The sequence below is a fragment of the Physeter macrocephalus genome, chromosome 4 (genome assembly GCF_002837175.3).
Source record: "Physeter macrocephalus isolate SW-GA chromosome 4, ASM283717v5, whole genome shotgun sequence".
Classification (NCBI taxonomy): domain Eukaryota; kingdom Metazoa; phylum Chordata; class Mammalia; order Artiodactyla; family Physeteridae; genus Physeter; species Physeter macrocephalus.
The window spans coordinates 88,744,991-88,762,983 of NC_041217.1; the positions used below are offsets into that span (position 1 = coordinate 88,744,991).

At 43.8% G+C, this 17,993-nt stretch overlaps 1 protein-coding gene across 1 annotated transcript in view; it reads left to right on the forward strand.

Moving 5' to 3' along the window:
• Window positions 1-1,772: 1,772 nt before the first annotated feature.
• The window catches only part of VAV3 (vav guanine nucleotide exchange factor 3), a 423,978-nt gene continuing 407,757 nt past the window's right edge, over window positions 1,773-17,993 (forward strand). The window contains exon 1 of the mRNA XM_024119713.3: window positions 1,773-2,022. Within this exon, the coding sequence (XP_023975481.3) occupies window positions 1,819-2,022 (204 nt within the window). The 5' untranslated portion in view covers window positions 1,773-1,818. The remainder of the gene's footprint in view (window positions 2,023-17,993) is intronic.

Consider the following 17,993-nt stretch of genomic DNA (forward strand, 5'->3'; position numbering starts at 1 on the left):
TTATTTTATTTTTTAAATTTAAGTTTTATTTTATATTGGAGTATAGTTGACTTACAATGCTGTTCATTACGGGTGTACAGCAAAAAAGTTTTGTATGATTTATTTGCCAAAATTACAGGTTAGGAAACACTGTACCATTGATGCAATCCGGTTTGAACACAAGAGGAAGTTTCTGGGGAAGGATCAGCATGAGGAAAGGAAATCCTCAGGCTGATTTATTGTTTAATGCTCAGTGTACACAGTGTGCTACGCTTGTCACAGGCTAGTGGGAAAGGATGCAGCCCCTGTGCTTAACAGATCAGATATACTTTTAAAAGTAACATTTTGACCTGCTTATAAGATTAACATGGTTCACAATAGAAAATTTGAGCTACAGAAATGTAATAGTAAAATAAAAAATGATCTAAAATCCCACCAAGTGAGTTCATATTTTATTTTTATTTTCAAAATTTAAAAGAATATATCTCTAAACGGTGACCCAGGACCACATTTACAGAGAGCAGCAAGAGCTCAATGTGGCAATATATCGCGATAAATAATTTAAACACTATTTTCGGTTTTGAGGGGCAATGGAAGTAAAAGGGGCAGTTAGGAGTCCCCCCAAAATTTAAGAAATGAGAATGCGCTGCTCAGCCAGTGCTAGAGTTCTGGGGTCATGTTCCACTAAGGGTCCCAACGCTTGGCCCAACCGTCGCAGCCAAGGACTGAGATTAATTGCGCTCAAACCCGGGCCCGTCGCCGACGCATGCGCAGTGTGGCCGCCGTGGCTCCGTGGGCGTTTCACAGGCCTATGCCTCTCCTGCAGGGTTTTGTGCTGTCAGCTGAAGGGCTAGGACTGCGACGCCCGAAGAGTTACGAGCCTGAGAGGGCAGAAGGAAACCATCTCTAAGTGAAAAACACCTCGCGTCGAAATAGGCTTGAGCGGGGGGGCGGCGGGGAAGGGTTTCAGCAGGCGTCTCCACACACTCACTTTAAGGTGCCAAAACATCTTTACGAGCAACTAACTTGGAGGAACAGGAACTATCTGTGGGAAGAGAATTTAGAGGGTGGAAGGGGGTGAGGGGGTAAGGATCTCTGTAACTTTCAGCGTTGCGTTCTCAACATGCCCTTTGCCTTTTTTTTTTTTTTTTTTCTTTCCATTTCTCTGGGGAATCCGGATGCCCCAATTAATCCTTGGCACCTCTCGGACCCTTTAAAAACTGCCCTTGCCGTTTAGGAGGTCCTAACAGGAGCCCCCACCGGATTACATTGTTCAGACGCGCTCTCCCCAAACCCGGGAGGCGTCCCGGGCGCCTGCGGCTGGGTGAGCTCCGCCAACCTGAGGGCTCGTGGTAGGCGGGGGCCCTGGGATCTCCTTGGCCGCCGCCAACCCCCCTCCTCTCCCCTCCCCTCCCTTTCCCCGTCAGGGCCGCCGACCCCAGGCCAGGGCGGCGCGCGCTCTCCCACCCGCGCCTCTGGGGATTCGCAGACGGCAGCGAGACTGGCCGGCGCGCTGGGCATGCTCAGTCGCACGGCGCCGGGCTCGCGAGTCGGAAGCCTGTGCTCGGTCGCCGCCGCCGAGCCGGCCGGGGCGCACGAAGAGCGCGCGGGACTCGCTGCAGCGGCGGTCGGGCGGCGGCGGACCCGGGCCGAGACCGGAACCAAGCCCCGCGCGGGGCCCCCCGTCCGCCTGCCGCGGCTCCTGCTCCCTCGCACAGTCGTACACTCTCAGGGAAGGGGCCGACCGCGGCTGGCGTCGGGGAGGCGGAGGAACCGCGGCGGCCGCCGCTGCATCCTCGCCGCCTGCCCCGGTCCGGCAGCGTCCCGGAGCCGTCGGGCATGGAGCCGTGGAAGCAGTGCGCGCTGTGGCTCATCCACTGCAAGGTGCTGCCCGCCAACCACCGGGTGACCTGGGACTCGGCGCAGGTGTTCGACCTGGCTCAGACCCTCCGCGATGGAGTCCTGCTCTGCCAGCTGCTCAACAACCTCCGGGCGCACTCCATCAACCTGAAGGAGATCAACCTGAGGCCGCAGATGTCCCAGGTAAGGAGGCCGGCGCGGGCGCCTCCGCCTCCAGCCGGCATCTCGCATTAATCAGCCGGCTAATTTCTTTGTGTAAATGCAAACATCTAGGTGCGTTCGGTTTCCCCTGCCTCGCAGCCTTCTTCTTTGCGGACCACTTCGGATTCTTGTACCTTGGCTTGAGATGGTTTAGCTCTTTAGCTGAAGGCTAGAGCCCTGCGTCCTGAGACGGTATGAGGATTTCGTAAGGGCTTTCTGTGAGGCGGGAACAAGCTGTCTTAGGGTGCCCTGCACCTACCTGTGTGTGTGTGCGCGTGTGTGTGGCGGGAGGCAACGAAAGGAATTTGATCCAGCTCTTTTATAGTAACGATGGGGAGGCATGAAAGGAACTGATGGGGGTAATTTTGCCTTTAGTCTGCTCTTTTGCTTTGCGTTTCGTCCCCATGTTTTCTTGAAAGCGGAACCATGACATAAAGAGGATTCTAGGAAGTGGAGGGCGTTCCGGTACCGTTATCTGTACAGGAATGACACTGGCTAAAGGGCGGAAAAGGGATCACAACAAGGCGGCTGCCCCGAAAGCCCCCTGAGCTTGTGGCCAGCTGGCAAGCTACATGGTTGGGTTTATAGCTAGTCTTAAGCCATGTGAGGAGGAGCAAATCTAGTCTCTCCCAGCAGCGACAGGAACGAGAAGTTTCGCTCCAGATTCCGCTTTCCTTCATTTAGTGGTTGCTCAGGTGGTGTGGTGCACTCTTGGCTCCTGTGGCTGGAGCCTTTCCTGGAGGTGCCTCTTTGAGGGGTTAAAAAAATGCAACTCCGGAAGGCTGTGTGTACCCTAGAGTAAACTCAAAAGTCTCAACTCAGTGGAATGGTAGTTGCTTGGTCCTGTCAGAAAGTTTGCATGCAGAAAGCTGTTAAACACAAGTCAATACATCTGTTTTCTCTTTCAGAATGTAAAAAACCACTTTCAACTTAAAAGGGAGAGGAAACAGTCCCTTCCATGACACTCTTTACCACTAGTCCTGAATGATACAGAGCCTCAGCTATTTAGCAACCAGAACAGTGCCTTTTACAGCGGAACTGACTTTATATAACGAATAATTATGTTTCTAAAGTTAGGGCACACACATTCCCCTCTTCTTGATGTCAGCGTTTCATCAGGGCCCCTCTGCACCTCAAATTCTGCATCCCTTGCCTGTCTACCTTCAACCTGCTGGTTAGTGGTACCCAAGGAAGAACAGGCTTGTAAGTGGTGAGAGCCATATGGTTTTAGAAGTGAGATAATTTATTTCGTACTCTCCCATGAGCCCGGGTGGTGACTGCTAACTCCACGGACCATTTAAGTGTTGTCCCAATTCAGGATATCCTGCCCAAGGGTTTAACAGACATTTCCATTAAGCTGGGAGTTGCTGCTCTCAACAGAGTTCTGTAGGAAGCTGCAGGTGATTATCCAGTCTGCAGATTCCCGTTTTCCACCTGGCCTATGGCCTCAGGATGCCTTGGCCCACCAGCAGGGAGTACAGTACTGTGCTCAAACTTCAGTTGCCCGGAACCCCTAGGGGCTGTTCAGTAAGTTGTTCTCAATAATGAAGTATTCTGGACAGCTGAGGATCTCCCTATTTCAACCTTCTAACCTTTACTTGAATTGTAACAATGGATGAAATTTTTTTTCAAAATTTTTTTTGCTCTTTCTTCTCCTTGTAGAATATAGTAGATGTAATTTAATCTTTTTGATGACAAAGGATTGTCATTATAAGCATCATTAATGAAAATTGAGCACATACGCTGCTCTAAGAACTCTATTCCCTACTGGGAGTACCACAATGAACACCTCAGGATCCTTGTCCTAAAGGAATTATTACACTGTTCTATCATATAAGCCACCAGGTTATAATGAACTAAACAGCTGAATGAACTTCCTTAGGCTGTTGTGCTTTTGGGTTCTTAACCCTGAGCTTTCTGGTTTCAAATTCAGTGCAGTAATTTTCTGTGAGTGCGGGCTTCTCCCAAAAGTGAACCGTGGAAAGTTAGTACCTGAATATGGTGATGTCTCTTTTTGTTGCCTTCTTGATTCCTGGCCACATTGCAGAGAGATAAGGTTTCTGAACAGCTGAGTGCTGGACAGGTGAGCTTGTATTATAGAGGTTGTCCTTAAATCCTTAAATGAGACTTAGTGCATGTTTTCATTAAATAATTCATTGATGTATTTAACATGCCTACAGTGACCAGCAGATACTATGCACTTAATAGGTGTTCACTATTAGCAAAATTACTTAAAACATTTTTTTCTGCTATTGTCACATTAAGAGTAATAGGTTACAATCAAAATTTTAAAACGGTTGCAAGGTCTACAAGTTCCTTTGGGCTGACATCTCTATTTCTGCCTCGAACTACTCATATCTTTCTCGGTGAAGGTTCTGGCTGCTTCTCGTTGTAAGGCTTCTGTGCCATGAGCTCTATCCATACTATATAGTGAATAACCTAATAATCCAGTGAAACCCTGACATACGTCCCAGCAGACTTTACTCTTCTGAATTTAGAGCTGACATTACTAGTATTTGTGGCTTTTGCCATGTCTAAGATTCATTCTGTCCATCCAGCTTAGGTGCTGTTGAGGATATTAACTTGAAATAAACTATTTCCTTTTAGCACCTGATCTTCTGAGCCAGGAAAAAACTGGAGGCTCTCACTTCAGGGTTTTATGGTATTTGAGACTGTTATGAACAGATGCTGACACAATAAATTTTAGCGTATAGATGTCTTGCTTATTGTTTTTAAGTTTTCAGAAAGAGGCTCTGAATAGCCTCTTTTAATAAGAGTGTGTACCTCCAATGAGTGGGACTTATTCCACTTTCTTTGTTAGCCTTCTGTCTTGTTTGTGTTAAAAAAATAATAACCCTGCAAATATTTAAACAATTTTAGGTTTGAATCTTGGAGTCTTAAGTTAATCAATTGTCCTCCAAAATCAAATTGTGAATGGGACCCCGATTCTCTTACTTAGTAATTGTTCTTTTTGGCTGTGGACATCAGCCTTTTTTTGGGTCTTGCTATGTTGGTAAGAGGACAATCTTCTTTAGTTCAAAATAGGTCCTTTTTTTTTTTTAACCCTGATTTAGATTTGTTTTTACTAGTTAAGGTGGTAAACATTAATCACATTTAGTTACACATTTAACATATTCCTTTTATTATAAAGAATAAAAGTTAAATAAAACCCAGATGATCCATGAAAATCCACACAATCCATGAAATCTGGTCTCTGTATATACTAGACAGATTTATTTTTCATCTAAAACAGTGTTCTAGCTAGGATACCAAGCACATACATGACTCTGGAAGAGAAGAGCCTTCCTGTGCTAGTTGTACTGGGGGTGCAACGTGGAAGACTGTGGGTTGTGGACTTGATGTCACTTTTGGTGGTTAAGAAGTTCTCCATAAATGCCTATAATTAACCATGGATGTATCATCAATGAAATTATCTTACGCTTACTATTTTGTAATTCTAAATTTTGCTTTATATTATGTCATAGGGTGGGAATAACACATTTGATAAATTTACTGACCACTATGTACAGTAGGTAAACTTCAAATTTTCTTAAAGTGACTTATTGAGGTTTCAAGGGTTCCTTGAACAAATATTTGTTCCTACTATGTGCCAGGCACTGCTGTAGGCACTGGCATGGAGCAGTAAACAAACTCAGTGGAGTTCCTGCCCTAAAAGGACTTATGTTTTAGTGGGGGACAATAAATAAATAAATGGCTGTAGAATATGATGTGCTGTGAAGAGAGATGAACCTGGGTAAGGGACTAGAGGGAAATGTGATTTGATTTTATGGAAGGTAGTCAAGAAAGGCTTCTCTGAGGCGATGCCAATTGAGCAGGACCTGAAGGGAGTGAGAGAAGGCAGGAATGTGGATGTTTGGAAGAAGAAAATTCCTGGCAGAGGGAACACCAAGTGCAAAGGTCCTGAGGTAATTAAATGGTGGGTAAACTGAAGGAACAGCCAGAAGGCCAGTGGGCTGGAGGACAGTGAGTGTGGGAAGGGGTGGAAGGGATGAGGTGAGAGAGAAAATGGGGGCCAGATTTTTAGGACTTGTGGGCCATTGTAAGGACTTTCACCCTGGGTGAAATAGGAATCACGTAGCTTGACTTACCTTTTCAACAGGGTCACTCTGGCTGCTATGTTGAGGATAGACCACAGAGCAGCCAGGATGGAAGAGTCAGGCTAAGGCCATCATTCGGGCAAGTGGTGATGGCGGCTCTGACCAGAGTGATAGCAGGGCAGGTGGTGAGCAGGAATCCAACCCTAGGTATATTTTGAAGATAAAGCCAGCCAGGGTTTATTGATGGAATCAGATGAGCAGTATGAGAAGAAGAGAGGAGCCAGGAATGAATCCAGGGTTTCTGGCCTGAGGAATTGAACTGATGGAGTTGCCATTTACTGAGATGGAGAAGATGGGAGGAAGAAGAGCTTTGGGGGTTGGGGGTAGGGAGAGGGGGAGGGCAGTCTGGAGCTAGTTATGTCTGAAATGCCCAGCAGGCATCTAGATGCTGAGCAGGCAGCTGGAGAAGTTGGAGATGGAGAGGAAAAGTTTGCAGTCATCAGGGTATAGGTGGTATTTAAAAATCTCGGCACTGGATGATATCACCTAGGGAGTAGTGTAGAAAGAAAAGATCAGATGTGTGAGCCATGGGGCCTGCCCATGTGTCAAAGGTAGAGAGATGGGAACCTGTAAGGAGTTGGGAGGGAATGGCCACGGGGAAGGAGAGAAGTCAGCAGAGTATGGTTCTAGCAAACCAGGTGAATAAAGTGTTTCTAGAAGGAGTGATTAGACACGTCAAATGCTGCTCTTCAAGTGAAAAAAGGATTGAAGATAGAATATTGTATTAAGCAATATGAAGTTCTTTGGTGACCTTGGCAAAAACAGATTTGATGTGTGATGGGCAAACCCTCCACTGGAGAAGAGGGGCAAATGGGAGAGGATCTAGACCACGAGTATAGACATGTGTTAGGGGGTGATTTTGCTGTGGACAGAGCAGATAAATGGGGTAGTGGCTAGTAGGGGAAAAGAGATCAAGAGGGTTTTCTTATCATACAGAATTTTTATTTAATACCTATTATAAGAACTCTTTTAGATTTAGACAGATTTTAGCATATGGCACACTTGTATATATGTGTATGTGTGGGAAAAATATGTATGTATATAAGAAAATATAAATGAAATATATTTAATGTGTATTTCCCGCGGAGCACCATGTGTTGGTGATGCAGCATTTCTAAAAGAATTCATCACTTTTGTCCCCAGGATTTCCTTCCAAGCTCCTAACACACAGTTGGGTTTTTATTGCTGTTACTACTTCTTAAAGTTAAAGAGAGCTTTATTTCTGCCATAAATAACTGTACATTGTTTTAAAACTATGATTATATGAGTTTTAGCATTAAGGTGTGCTTCCCAAATGCATGTCTGCATCCTCCCCCCTCCCCCCACCCCCGCCCCAGGTACTGCAGTGTGAAGATTACTGGGTTATACGGAAGAGAGGAAAAAGGCTGTCATTGTCCAAAAAGAGTGGTGTGCCAGTTATATTTTTAGCCAGTCAGTTCAGAAAATAATGTCATTATTTAACCTTTCTTTTCAGGAGTCAGTAACCTCTTTGCCATTTGGTGGATTATTCTCTTGGCCAGCATAAATTTAAACTTGACACCGATCAAGATCTTTTCATGTGAAGTAGCTCAGGCATCTTAAGCACTTGTTCTGTCTGCATACTTGATGGCTTAACCTGGGCTCTTGAGGAACCAGAGCCTGTGGGGTAAAGGATTGAAGTGCTGAAACTTTATTGGTGAGGTGCAGTCCCGTGGTTGTCAGAGTGAACAAAATGAGCAAGTGCCTTTTTTTTTTTTTTTTTTAAGATGGGGAAAATTATATCATGTTTGTAATGCAGATAAGATTGATCCAGTATAGATCACCACTGATTTCCTAATTTTCAAATACAACATACTCTTTTTAGATTATTTTTCTTAAACTCACAGTGGCAATTTACATTATTGACTTTTCCTTCCGTCCTGAAACTCTTAACTCTCATCACACTATACTCTCCTGGTTCTCTCGTGCCTTTTAAATATTTATTTATTTATTTATTTGGCTGTGTGGGGTCTTAGTTGCAGCACGTGGGATCTTCGTTGTGGCATGCGGGCTCAGTAGTAGCGGCACGCTGGCTTAGTTGTCCTGCGGTCTGTGGGATCTTAATTCCCCAACCAGGAATCGAACCCACATCCCCTGCATTGGAAGGCGGATTCTTAACCACTGGACCACCAGGAAGTCCCTCTTGTACCTTTTGTGTTCCTTCTCAGCTTCCTTTGCTGGCTTCTCTTTAAACATACCTTAAGAATTTTAGAGTTTTCTCCTTCGTTGCCTTTTTTCTTATCCTCTTCCCTGTATCATCTCATGACACTGTGGCGTTACCTCCTTTTCATACCCTGATGGACCGCACGTTCATGGTGACAGCCTGTATCTGCCTGTTTTATGCCCCCACCTCTGTGGTTACAGTTACTGCTTGAATGGAGGGATGAAAAATCACATGATCAGAGTTCACTGTGGAAAGTTCACCGATAGCAGAGTGAAGGATGAATTGGATGGGGTGGAGCTGGGCCTGAGAAAGACTCCTGCTGAAGTTCAGTTAGGGGAGGAGGAGGCCAGTGGATGCAAGGCCAGAGAAGGGGTGGGAGTGGAAGGATAGGGAGGAATGAGAAAGATGAGAGAGAACGGAGAGTTGTAATGCACCAGACTTTGGGACCTCTTAGGTGCTGTGGAAAGTATCTGGGATGAGCCTCAGGTTTCAGGCTTGGGTGACTAGGGGGATAGAGAGGAGGTTACAGATGTCAAAGGGAAAGGGGCACAATCAGTTTTGGATGTTGAGTTTGAAGTTGTTACTAGTTACTTTCCGTATTCTGTTTCAAGCATCCTACTCTCTTACTAATCCTTCCTTTCTGGATTATTCTACTAATACCTAAAATTCAACAATCTTTTGAACTGTTGGTCCCACCACCTCTTCACTGCCTTCGTGTCTTCATTTCCCTCCTACTCAGCTTAAATACCATGGTCTTTATAGTTACTTCCTTAGCTTCTCTTGGTTGGTGATACTCATTTGGGTAAAATATAACCCTGGTTAAATCCAGCTCTCTACTTACTCCCTGCCTGCAATTCAGCTGCTGAACCTGATGGATGGAGGAAAACCCATACCACCTGAGTGCTCTCACTTTAAATTCACAATCCCTAACCTCAGGGGGGCGCCTCAGGCGACCCAGCCGTCTGAGTACATGTCTCTAGACCAGACATTCTTAAAGTATGATCTGGGGACTTCTGATAGTCCCTAAAATGCTTTTAGGGGTTCCCTAAGGTCGAACATTCTTTTAATAATATTATTAAGACACTTTTTTTTTTTTTTTTTTTTGCGGTACGCGGACCTCTCACTGTTGTGGCCTCTCCCGTTGCGGAGCACAGGCTCCGGACGCGCAGGATAAGCGGCCATGGCTCACGGGCCCATCCGCTCCGCGGCATGTGGGATCCTCCCGGACCGGGTCACGAACCCGCGTCCTCTGCATCGTTAGGCGGACTCCCAACCACTGCGCCACCAGGGAACCCCCCACTGTTTGCCTTTTCTCACTCTTCCTTTCCCACGAGCGTATAGTGGAGTTTTCCCAAAGCTACATGCTGCTGACCTGTGATTGTGTGTTTGTGTATGTTTTAAAGATTTCTCATTTTAGAATTCCAATATGTTAGGTGTTGATAGATATAACCCCTATAAATAAAAGCTGCTGAGGATTCTCACTCATTATTTTTTTAGGAGTGTAAAGGGGTACTGAGACCAATTTGAAAACTGCCCTAGACCGTTCAATTTCTGACTCTCCCAGATGCCTGCCTGGTACCTTTTCTTCTTGAACCTGCATCTTCATTTTCCCTCTCAACTGGTGATCTTGCTTCCAGTTCCACCGAGAAAACAGACATAGTCAGAGGAGAGCTTCCTCAGGCACCCGCCTTCCCGCATCTTGCCCGTAGACGATGCTTTCTGTCCTCTTCTGTGAGTGAATTATCAATGCTCCTAGCAAAGGCCAGTTCCTCCTTCACTCTATCTCTGTGCTTTCCTACATCTTCCGTTCTCTCCTGGATCTTTTTGTTTGCATGCACAGGATACATTTTCAAGGTAGAGCTACAAAGACTTGCTGATGAGCATTGGGTATGATGGAGAGTGACTAAGGACTCCTAAAGTTTGACGTGAACTACTGAGGCAGGTCAGTATAACCTCCTTATAACTGTTCCCATGGACCATGGGATAAAATCCAAGGTCCTTGGTAAGCATTGCAGGGACCCGTGGGCTGGTCCTGCTTCATGTCTCAAAGCTCTTTCAACTGTGTGCTCCTGACCTTTTCGTGGCTTCTCAGATGAACTATGCTGCTATTGCGTTTGCCTATTTCTCTATTTGAAGGGTCCTTTCTCCTTAGCCTGAAGGAAGACTTGGTTCAAGGGCCCTTTGCAGTGAGGGCCGCCTAACTCCTTCCGCAGGTGTGGCTGATCACTTACTACTTTGTGCCACGCTGTATAGTGTACATGGGTGGAGGGCAGCATTCCTTACACTGTTTTGCCATCTTTTTCTTATCTCTCTCCCTTCCAGGCTGTGACCTGCTTGAGGCTATCATAGGCTTTTTCATTTATATACATCTCTAGAATTTGACCCAGGGACTCATATGAAACATGCATACGTAAGTAGGCATTAATGAAACTTATTGAAAATGATAACTCTTAGTTTACTACCTTGTCAAACACACCTATATAAAATTTAATAAGATGTGCTAAGCACTGTGTCATTAAAAACCAAAAACATCTGTTCTTTAAGTGGCATTACTAATAACAGCAGATAACATTACTCTGCTACTTACCACCTGAGTGACTTCCAGAAAGTGCCTGAACCTGTCTGTTCTTCAACTTCTTCATCTCAAAAGCAGGCGGGATAAAAGAACCTACCTCACCTCCTGGAGTGGTTGTGAGGACTAAATGAACTAATTATCCCTATGCTTGGCACATAACAAATGCTCAATAAATGTTTACTACTTTTACTACAGTTATTACTACTGTTTCTGCAGAAACACTCCAGGCAGTGTGTTAACACCTTCCTTGCATTATGTCATCCAGTCATCACAACACCATGAGACGGGCACTGATATTCATCCCCGAGATACTCTCCAAGGCTAAGAGGAGTTAGTAACTTGTACTAACAAGTAGTGGTAGAGGCAAGATTAGAATTAAAACATTTATAGTGAACTGAGTTCCCATCCACAAGGCTATTGGCATATCTGAATGTGAGCTGTGAGGAATTTTTCTTTTTTTTTCACTCTCTTTTGCTCTCGTGGCATTCCTGCGGAGGAATGCTGTCATTGGTTTTGTGGCTGTTGATTATAGCACCTCCATACTGAGTTGGCTGTTGAGTAATAATTTTGGTTTAGGGTATTGAATGTATCAACTGGATGGTTTTATACACACTTATGACACGAATCAGTATAAAATGGGAGATAGGCTTTTGACAGGTATACAGTGGGGAAAGGAAAAAAGCAGATAGAAAAACTAAGGAAAATTAACGAAAGGAAAGGAGAAAATGAGTGTATGCTGGTCCCTTTCGGCCTTTTAACACTGTGCCTCGTGACAGCTGGTCTCCAGCACATAGTTTAATGCCCTACTCTTGAGCAGGGTCAGGACTGCTTACATTTCCCTGGGCAACAGGAACACCATTGTTTTAAATGGCATGTTTTCAAGTGATTGTCTTTTTTTTTTCTTTTATGTATTATAATCATTCTTCTTGTAAATTCACAGGCATCTATTGTTAGCTGTTAATTGGAATGTTATATCTCACTCTTTTTTCCCCCGTTAACACAGACCCTGAATGGTATTAAGGACAGTCACAAATTCACATTCTGCCTTTCCCCAGTCTCAAGCATTTACAGGACAGAACCATGAAAAGCGAAGGAAGCAGCTACTTCTGAATTTCATGGAAAAACTATTTTAGAATTGTATTTTATGCTGCTATCTGAATGTGCTTTCAAAATATGTGTTGCAAGAAGTGTAGTCAGCTTTTGAGTGGTTTGCTTAACAGGAAGCCGGCAGCATATGCTGCTCACAGGGGAGTGCCCTAAAGGGTCAATTAATATGGAATATTTAATGAAACACTTGATACTCACCTTCCATGATGTTCAAAGTGCTTGTCTCAAAATAGGTCTGGAACAGCTGGCCTGAATAAACAAGCATCATGCCTCTGTGCCCACTAACGTCAGGAGCCTTTTTCTGGGGGTGTGGTTTAATGAAAAGATTTCAGGCCAGGAGTCAGGAGACCCAGGTTCTAGTCCCATCTCTGTCTCTGACATGTGACCTTAACAAATACCTGCTTCTCTTTGTCTCCACCTTCCATACTTACAGCAATGGTAGAAAATACTTACATATACGGCAGTGTGCTAAAAAGCAGCTAAATTTTTTACACATATTTAGATCTCACTTAGGAGGCATTACCTTTATTTTTTTTAAACAACTTTATTGGAGTATAATTGCTTTACAATGGTGTGTTAGTTTCTGCTGTATAACAAAGTGAATCAGCTATACATACACATATATCCCCATATCCCCTCCCTCTTGCGTCTCCCTCCCACCCTCCCTATCCCACCCCTCTGGGTGATCACAAAGCACCCGAGCTGATCTGCCTGTGCTATGCGGCTTCTTCCCACTAGCTATCTATTTTACATTTTTACATTTGGTAGTATATATAAGTCCACGCCACTCTCTCACTTCGTCCCAGCTTACCCTTCCCCCCCTAGGAGGCATCACCTTTCATGAGGAGACCTTTGGGACAAGCCAGAAATGTTTAAATCCCAGTTCTGGTACTTAACTTTCCCAAGGTCATAGAATTGTTAGTTTCCTTTCTGAGTCTCAGTTTCCTCCTATAATAGGCAAGAAATAGTAAAATCTACTTTGCAGGATGTGGTGAGAATTCAATAATGTATGTAAAATGCCTGGGCATAGTAGGTATTCGGCAAGATTTTATTTCCTTCCTTCTCTCCCCACATCCTTGATCCTCATAAGAGGCAGGAAGAACAAGGTCTTATCTCTGCTCTACAGAGAAGGAAACTGAGATGTGCCCTGGCTAAAGGACTTTTCTCAAGGTCACGGATAGGAAGTGGTAAAGACAGGACTTGAGTCCAATTGTCCTAATTCCAAATTCAGTGAAGTTTCCTATTCCTGCTACCAAGCTCAGCTGATAGATGGTGAATTGCATGAGCAAATGACTGGGAACATGCTTGGAGAAAGCAAGGCCTGTTCTGCAAATGTAAAATGACATTATTATTTTGCACTGAAGTTTGCTGTATTTAAAATAGAAACATCTAAAACAATGAAACCAGATTTCAGTTATTTTAGAGTCTGATTATCTAGTTTGTGGATTATTGGATTTTTGGTAATTTCAAAGCTCTTCTGCTTTCTGTTTGGTTCTGTTTTCATGGAAATTTGTGCATATGATTGATTGATCAATCAAATTATCCATTTGTCTGCTAAATATTGGGCTTTGTAGTAGATGCTGAGGATTCAAAGGTGAATAAAACTCAGCCCCTGACCCTGTGTTGCTTTTAGGCTACACAGCATGGATTTTACCTCAGACATGCCCTTATAAAGCAGGGGGATGGGAAGGGAGACTTGAGTTAGAGTGATGGGCATGGCAAATGTTTGGTAGGTGGGTGATGCATTTTTGGATGCATTGTTAATTTGCTGATGTTCAGGGCATGACGTTAACGTCACAGAATGGATTATGTGTGTGCCTGGCTCATGGTATATCTCTCCTTTCCATAGACGTTTGTCTAGTACCTCCTCTTGTGTGCAGGGCACTGAAGGCAGAAAGATACATTACACGGAGTTTCTGCTTTTGAGGGGTTGGGAGAAAGCAGATTTGACCCTGGAGTGAGGCTTTTGCAAGAATGAGAAAGGAAGTAAGTCACTGGATGCTACAAGGCCGGTGCAAAAGTGCACGCAGCTGGGTGAGAGAGATGAGACCCGGAAGAGGACAGACATGAGTGGTTACTAGAGAGGAAGAAGGTTTGTGAAAGAAAACTAGGTGGGGAGAGTGTGTGTGAGACGGAGGATGTACAAAGACATTCAGACTTTGGTGATGTCCCCAAAGAAGGCAGTTATTCTGAGCACTGATAACGTTAGTACTGGAGTAGGGCTGTACCGTTGGCATTTGGCCGTGAAGATGTTCAATTACATCTGCCTGGTGTGTGTGGCCTGGAGCATCAGAGGATGGCCTATTCTCTTGAATATCTTAAGAGCTGAGGGAGCAGAGACTACAGAGTCAGACTGCTTAATGGGCATGTAAAGTAAAGCATGGAGAGCTGGAGGCCTTGCTCACTCTGCCTCTAACCTCCTGGCTTGCCACCTCTCCCTCCCACCTGTCAGAACCCTTCCTTATCCTCCCCGTGCTCTTCTGTTGATTGACATCTCCTCCTTCCCTGGTCCTTTTGTCCTTGGCTGTATACTCCAAAGTCCTGTCTGGATCTGTGTGGTCAGCTATTCCACTGTCACCCCAAATCCCCTTCACCTTCTGTGACCTCAGATGGGCCAGCCTGGAGCACCCTTCTCCACAGGCTTTCCGGTTCTCGCGCGTGAGCTGAAGAGAGCTGTCAACGTCAGCACACCAGCCTGTTTTTACTGTCCAGCTTCACTGTAGCCTCATGCTGTTTTTCTCACCTCTTTGCCATGCCTCATGTCTTTTTGGCTTCCTCTCATTCCCTCACTCAGATGCCACCCCTCTAAAGCCACACTCTCTGAGTCCCTGACTCTCCCCCAGTCCCTGCAAGTTCACCTGGTTCTCATCATTACCACCCAGCCCTCCTGAGTCTGGACTTGGCCTTAGTCTATCTCATCCACTACCCATGATGGTGACCATTATTACTGTTATGAGAGGGAGCGACTGTTCCAAACTTTACAAGTTACATTTGTACATTTTTTGACCTTCTGACTACCAAGGGGTCTTGAAGGGCATATTTAATCAATGAAAATCCCAGAGGCAACCAGGTGTTATGAAAACACTGATTCTGAGAAGTTCAGCTCTGTGCACTAGCAGTGCTTCTTTTGGTTTGCGGTCTGCAGAGCCCAGGGGTGTGCTTTAGTGAACATCCACTGACAAACCAGAAGCTCTCAAGCCATTTTTATCAGTTCCCAGCCGGTGTGAGGCTGCATGTGCCCCCTGGCAACCAGCTCATAGTGTCTGCTTATTTTAGTAAGCCTTTTCTTTTATGGTAATGTTATCATTCAATTAGTGCAACATTCACTTAATCATATATGGGGTGCCTGACAACAGAGGAACGTGGATCTAGAATAATCCATCACTTATTGATACCCCAAAGTGTAGATTCAGCAGAAGATTATTAAATTCCCTGGCATTTGACCTGCAAATATGAGAAAGTATTTGTTGGCTAGAGAAATTTAGTTAGCTTAGTTCATAGGCAGCCACACAAGAAATGCTTGACTTCAGATTATTTATGATGACAGTGTACTTGGCAATAGAGTCTTTCATTTGCCCATAAACTGTACGTGGAGACTCAGTAGAATACAGCTATTCATCCGCAGTGAGGGGGAAGCAAGAACTGAGATTTCTGGAGCTCCGAATGAGCACCAACATGAAAAGATTTGGGTGCTTCCAGAGACACTGTTTAAGGAAAGAATGTGACACAATTGCTGTTTATCAGTTTCATCCCAGTAGATTCTAAAACATGAAGCTGGATTCTTGAGCGTATTTATGCAGCAGCCCTGATAGTTAAACCTTACTGAGTTTTCAGTCTTTTCGAATATATAGTTATATTTAATGACCTTAGTTAAGAGAAAAGTAGTAAAGGGTTTAATTTTTTCCCTTCAGTGTTTAATACATGATTCACCAGTTTTAATAATACATATAAATTAATTTCTTACCTAGCTAGCACTAAGCTTTTTGGCATCCTTGCCCATTTGATAACTACCTAAAGCCCCCCTGGGTTTTATACAAAATAAGCTAAGTAAAAAAGTGCTCAGAAAAATAGCACTTATTATTAAAAAAAAAAATAATAATAATAATAATAAAGCCCTTCTCTACAAAGAAGAGATAAAATGAATGTCTTAAACTTCATGTAAATGCAATAACCTAAGCTTAATTTATGTAACCATTAGAGTTCCTAGATTCTGACTTCAAGGCTGAGGACGTTTAATTTACTCCTATTCTACTACACAGCATTGTGGGCCTTGGATGCATCAACCTGGCTTTGACTCCTAGTTCTGCCACTGACAGACTTGGGCAACTCTGATCTTGGGTTTCCACATTTATTAAATGAGATAATACCTATTTGCAGTGTTATACAGATTAAATTAATTGAAGTAATGCATATTTTATTTGTCACTTGGAAGGTACTCATCAATGTAGGTTCCATTCCTTTTCATTAAGCCTGTTTTTTGTTTTTTTAAGTTGAAGGAGATTACAGGTTACAAGTTAAAATGAGAAAGAGGGAGAGCTGAAAGTTAGGTTGGCAATAGTAAAAACTATAAATCAGGGACTCAAGAACTCAAAAACCATGTTAATTTTGGACTCTGGAGAATGCAGCCAAACTAATTCACATACTGCACAAGGCTCTGGAGAAGGATAGTTTTGTTTGAATCGACCATTATCGTAACTAATTTTATTGTTCAAAGAGTTATACAATTATGGAGCTGGAAAAGTCCTCAGAGAATTCTAGCTCAGCTCCTTCATTTTAAAAATGAGCAGTCTAAGGTTTCTAATATATGCAATGATTTGCCCAAGGTTACTTGGTTTTCTGAATCATAGCACATTATTTTTCTCACAACAGAATGCTAATAATGACCCAGCTCCTCAAGAGAAGTTTAAATCGTGTTATTGCTTAAAAACAAACAAACAAATTTAAAGAACTCTTTAAGAAAGTCTGGAAAGTGCTTGAGTTCAGAATTTCTCATGTGAAATACTTGTTATAAAGACCTTATTCTCTTCCATCCATCTATCTATCTACCCATCCATCCATTGGCTATAATAGTAAAGGGGAATCATTGAGAATGGGGAATATAAGATCTCAGACTTTGGAGCTCAGAATGCCCTGGGAGAATTGACAAAGCATTGAGAAATGATTAAGTAATAAAAATTGTGAAATCGAAGCTCTGTTGCTTAACAGAGTAAATTCTCAGCTATCCAGAAACTTAGCCATCCAGAATCACTCAGTTCCTAAGAGAGCTTGATGTTTTGCCATTTCAAACCAGATGACACAAATGTGTCCCACACTCCCAAGAATATGGACGTTCATTAATGGTGACACCAAGACATGTTATTTCTCCTAGAGTTCCACGAAATTTGGGACCATTTGTTCAACTTTATGTTCCTAGCTCATACCTGGCACAGAGTGAGTGCTCCTATAAATGGCTGTTGAGTGACTATTTAATGAATCCCTAACATCAGCCTTAATATTGTTTGGACAAGAATGCCAGATATTATTGTGTGCTTCATTTTAATCAAAGGATGCGGAAAATATAATTCTGCCAGTCGTGTTGCAGTGGAAGGCAGTGTGGTATATTGAAAAAATGTGGACTTTAGCATCCGACTGGCCTGGGTTCAAATCATACTCCACTGGCTGAGTGATTGTGGGCAAATCCATTCATCTGCCACCATCTTAGTTTTCTTGCTTGTGAAATAGAATTCTTCCTAATCTTCACAGAGTGGTGGGAAGAGCAAGTGAACTCTGATGGCAAAATATCTAGCACAGCACTAGGACATAGTAGGCACTTAGTAGTAATGGGAGGCCCTTTGTCTCCCACCCCATCTAATCTTTTCATGATATAGGGCTTTTCCCACAGTTCTTTTTTTTTTTTTTTTTTTTTGCGGTACGCGGGCCTCTCACTGTTGTGGCCTCTCCCGTTGCGGAGCACAGGGTCCGGACGCGCAGG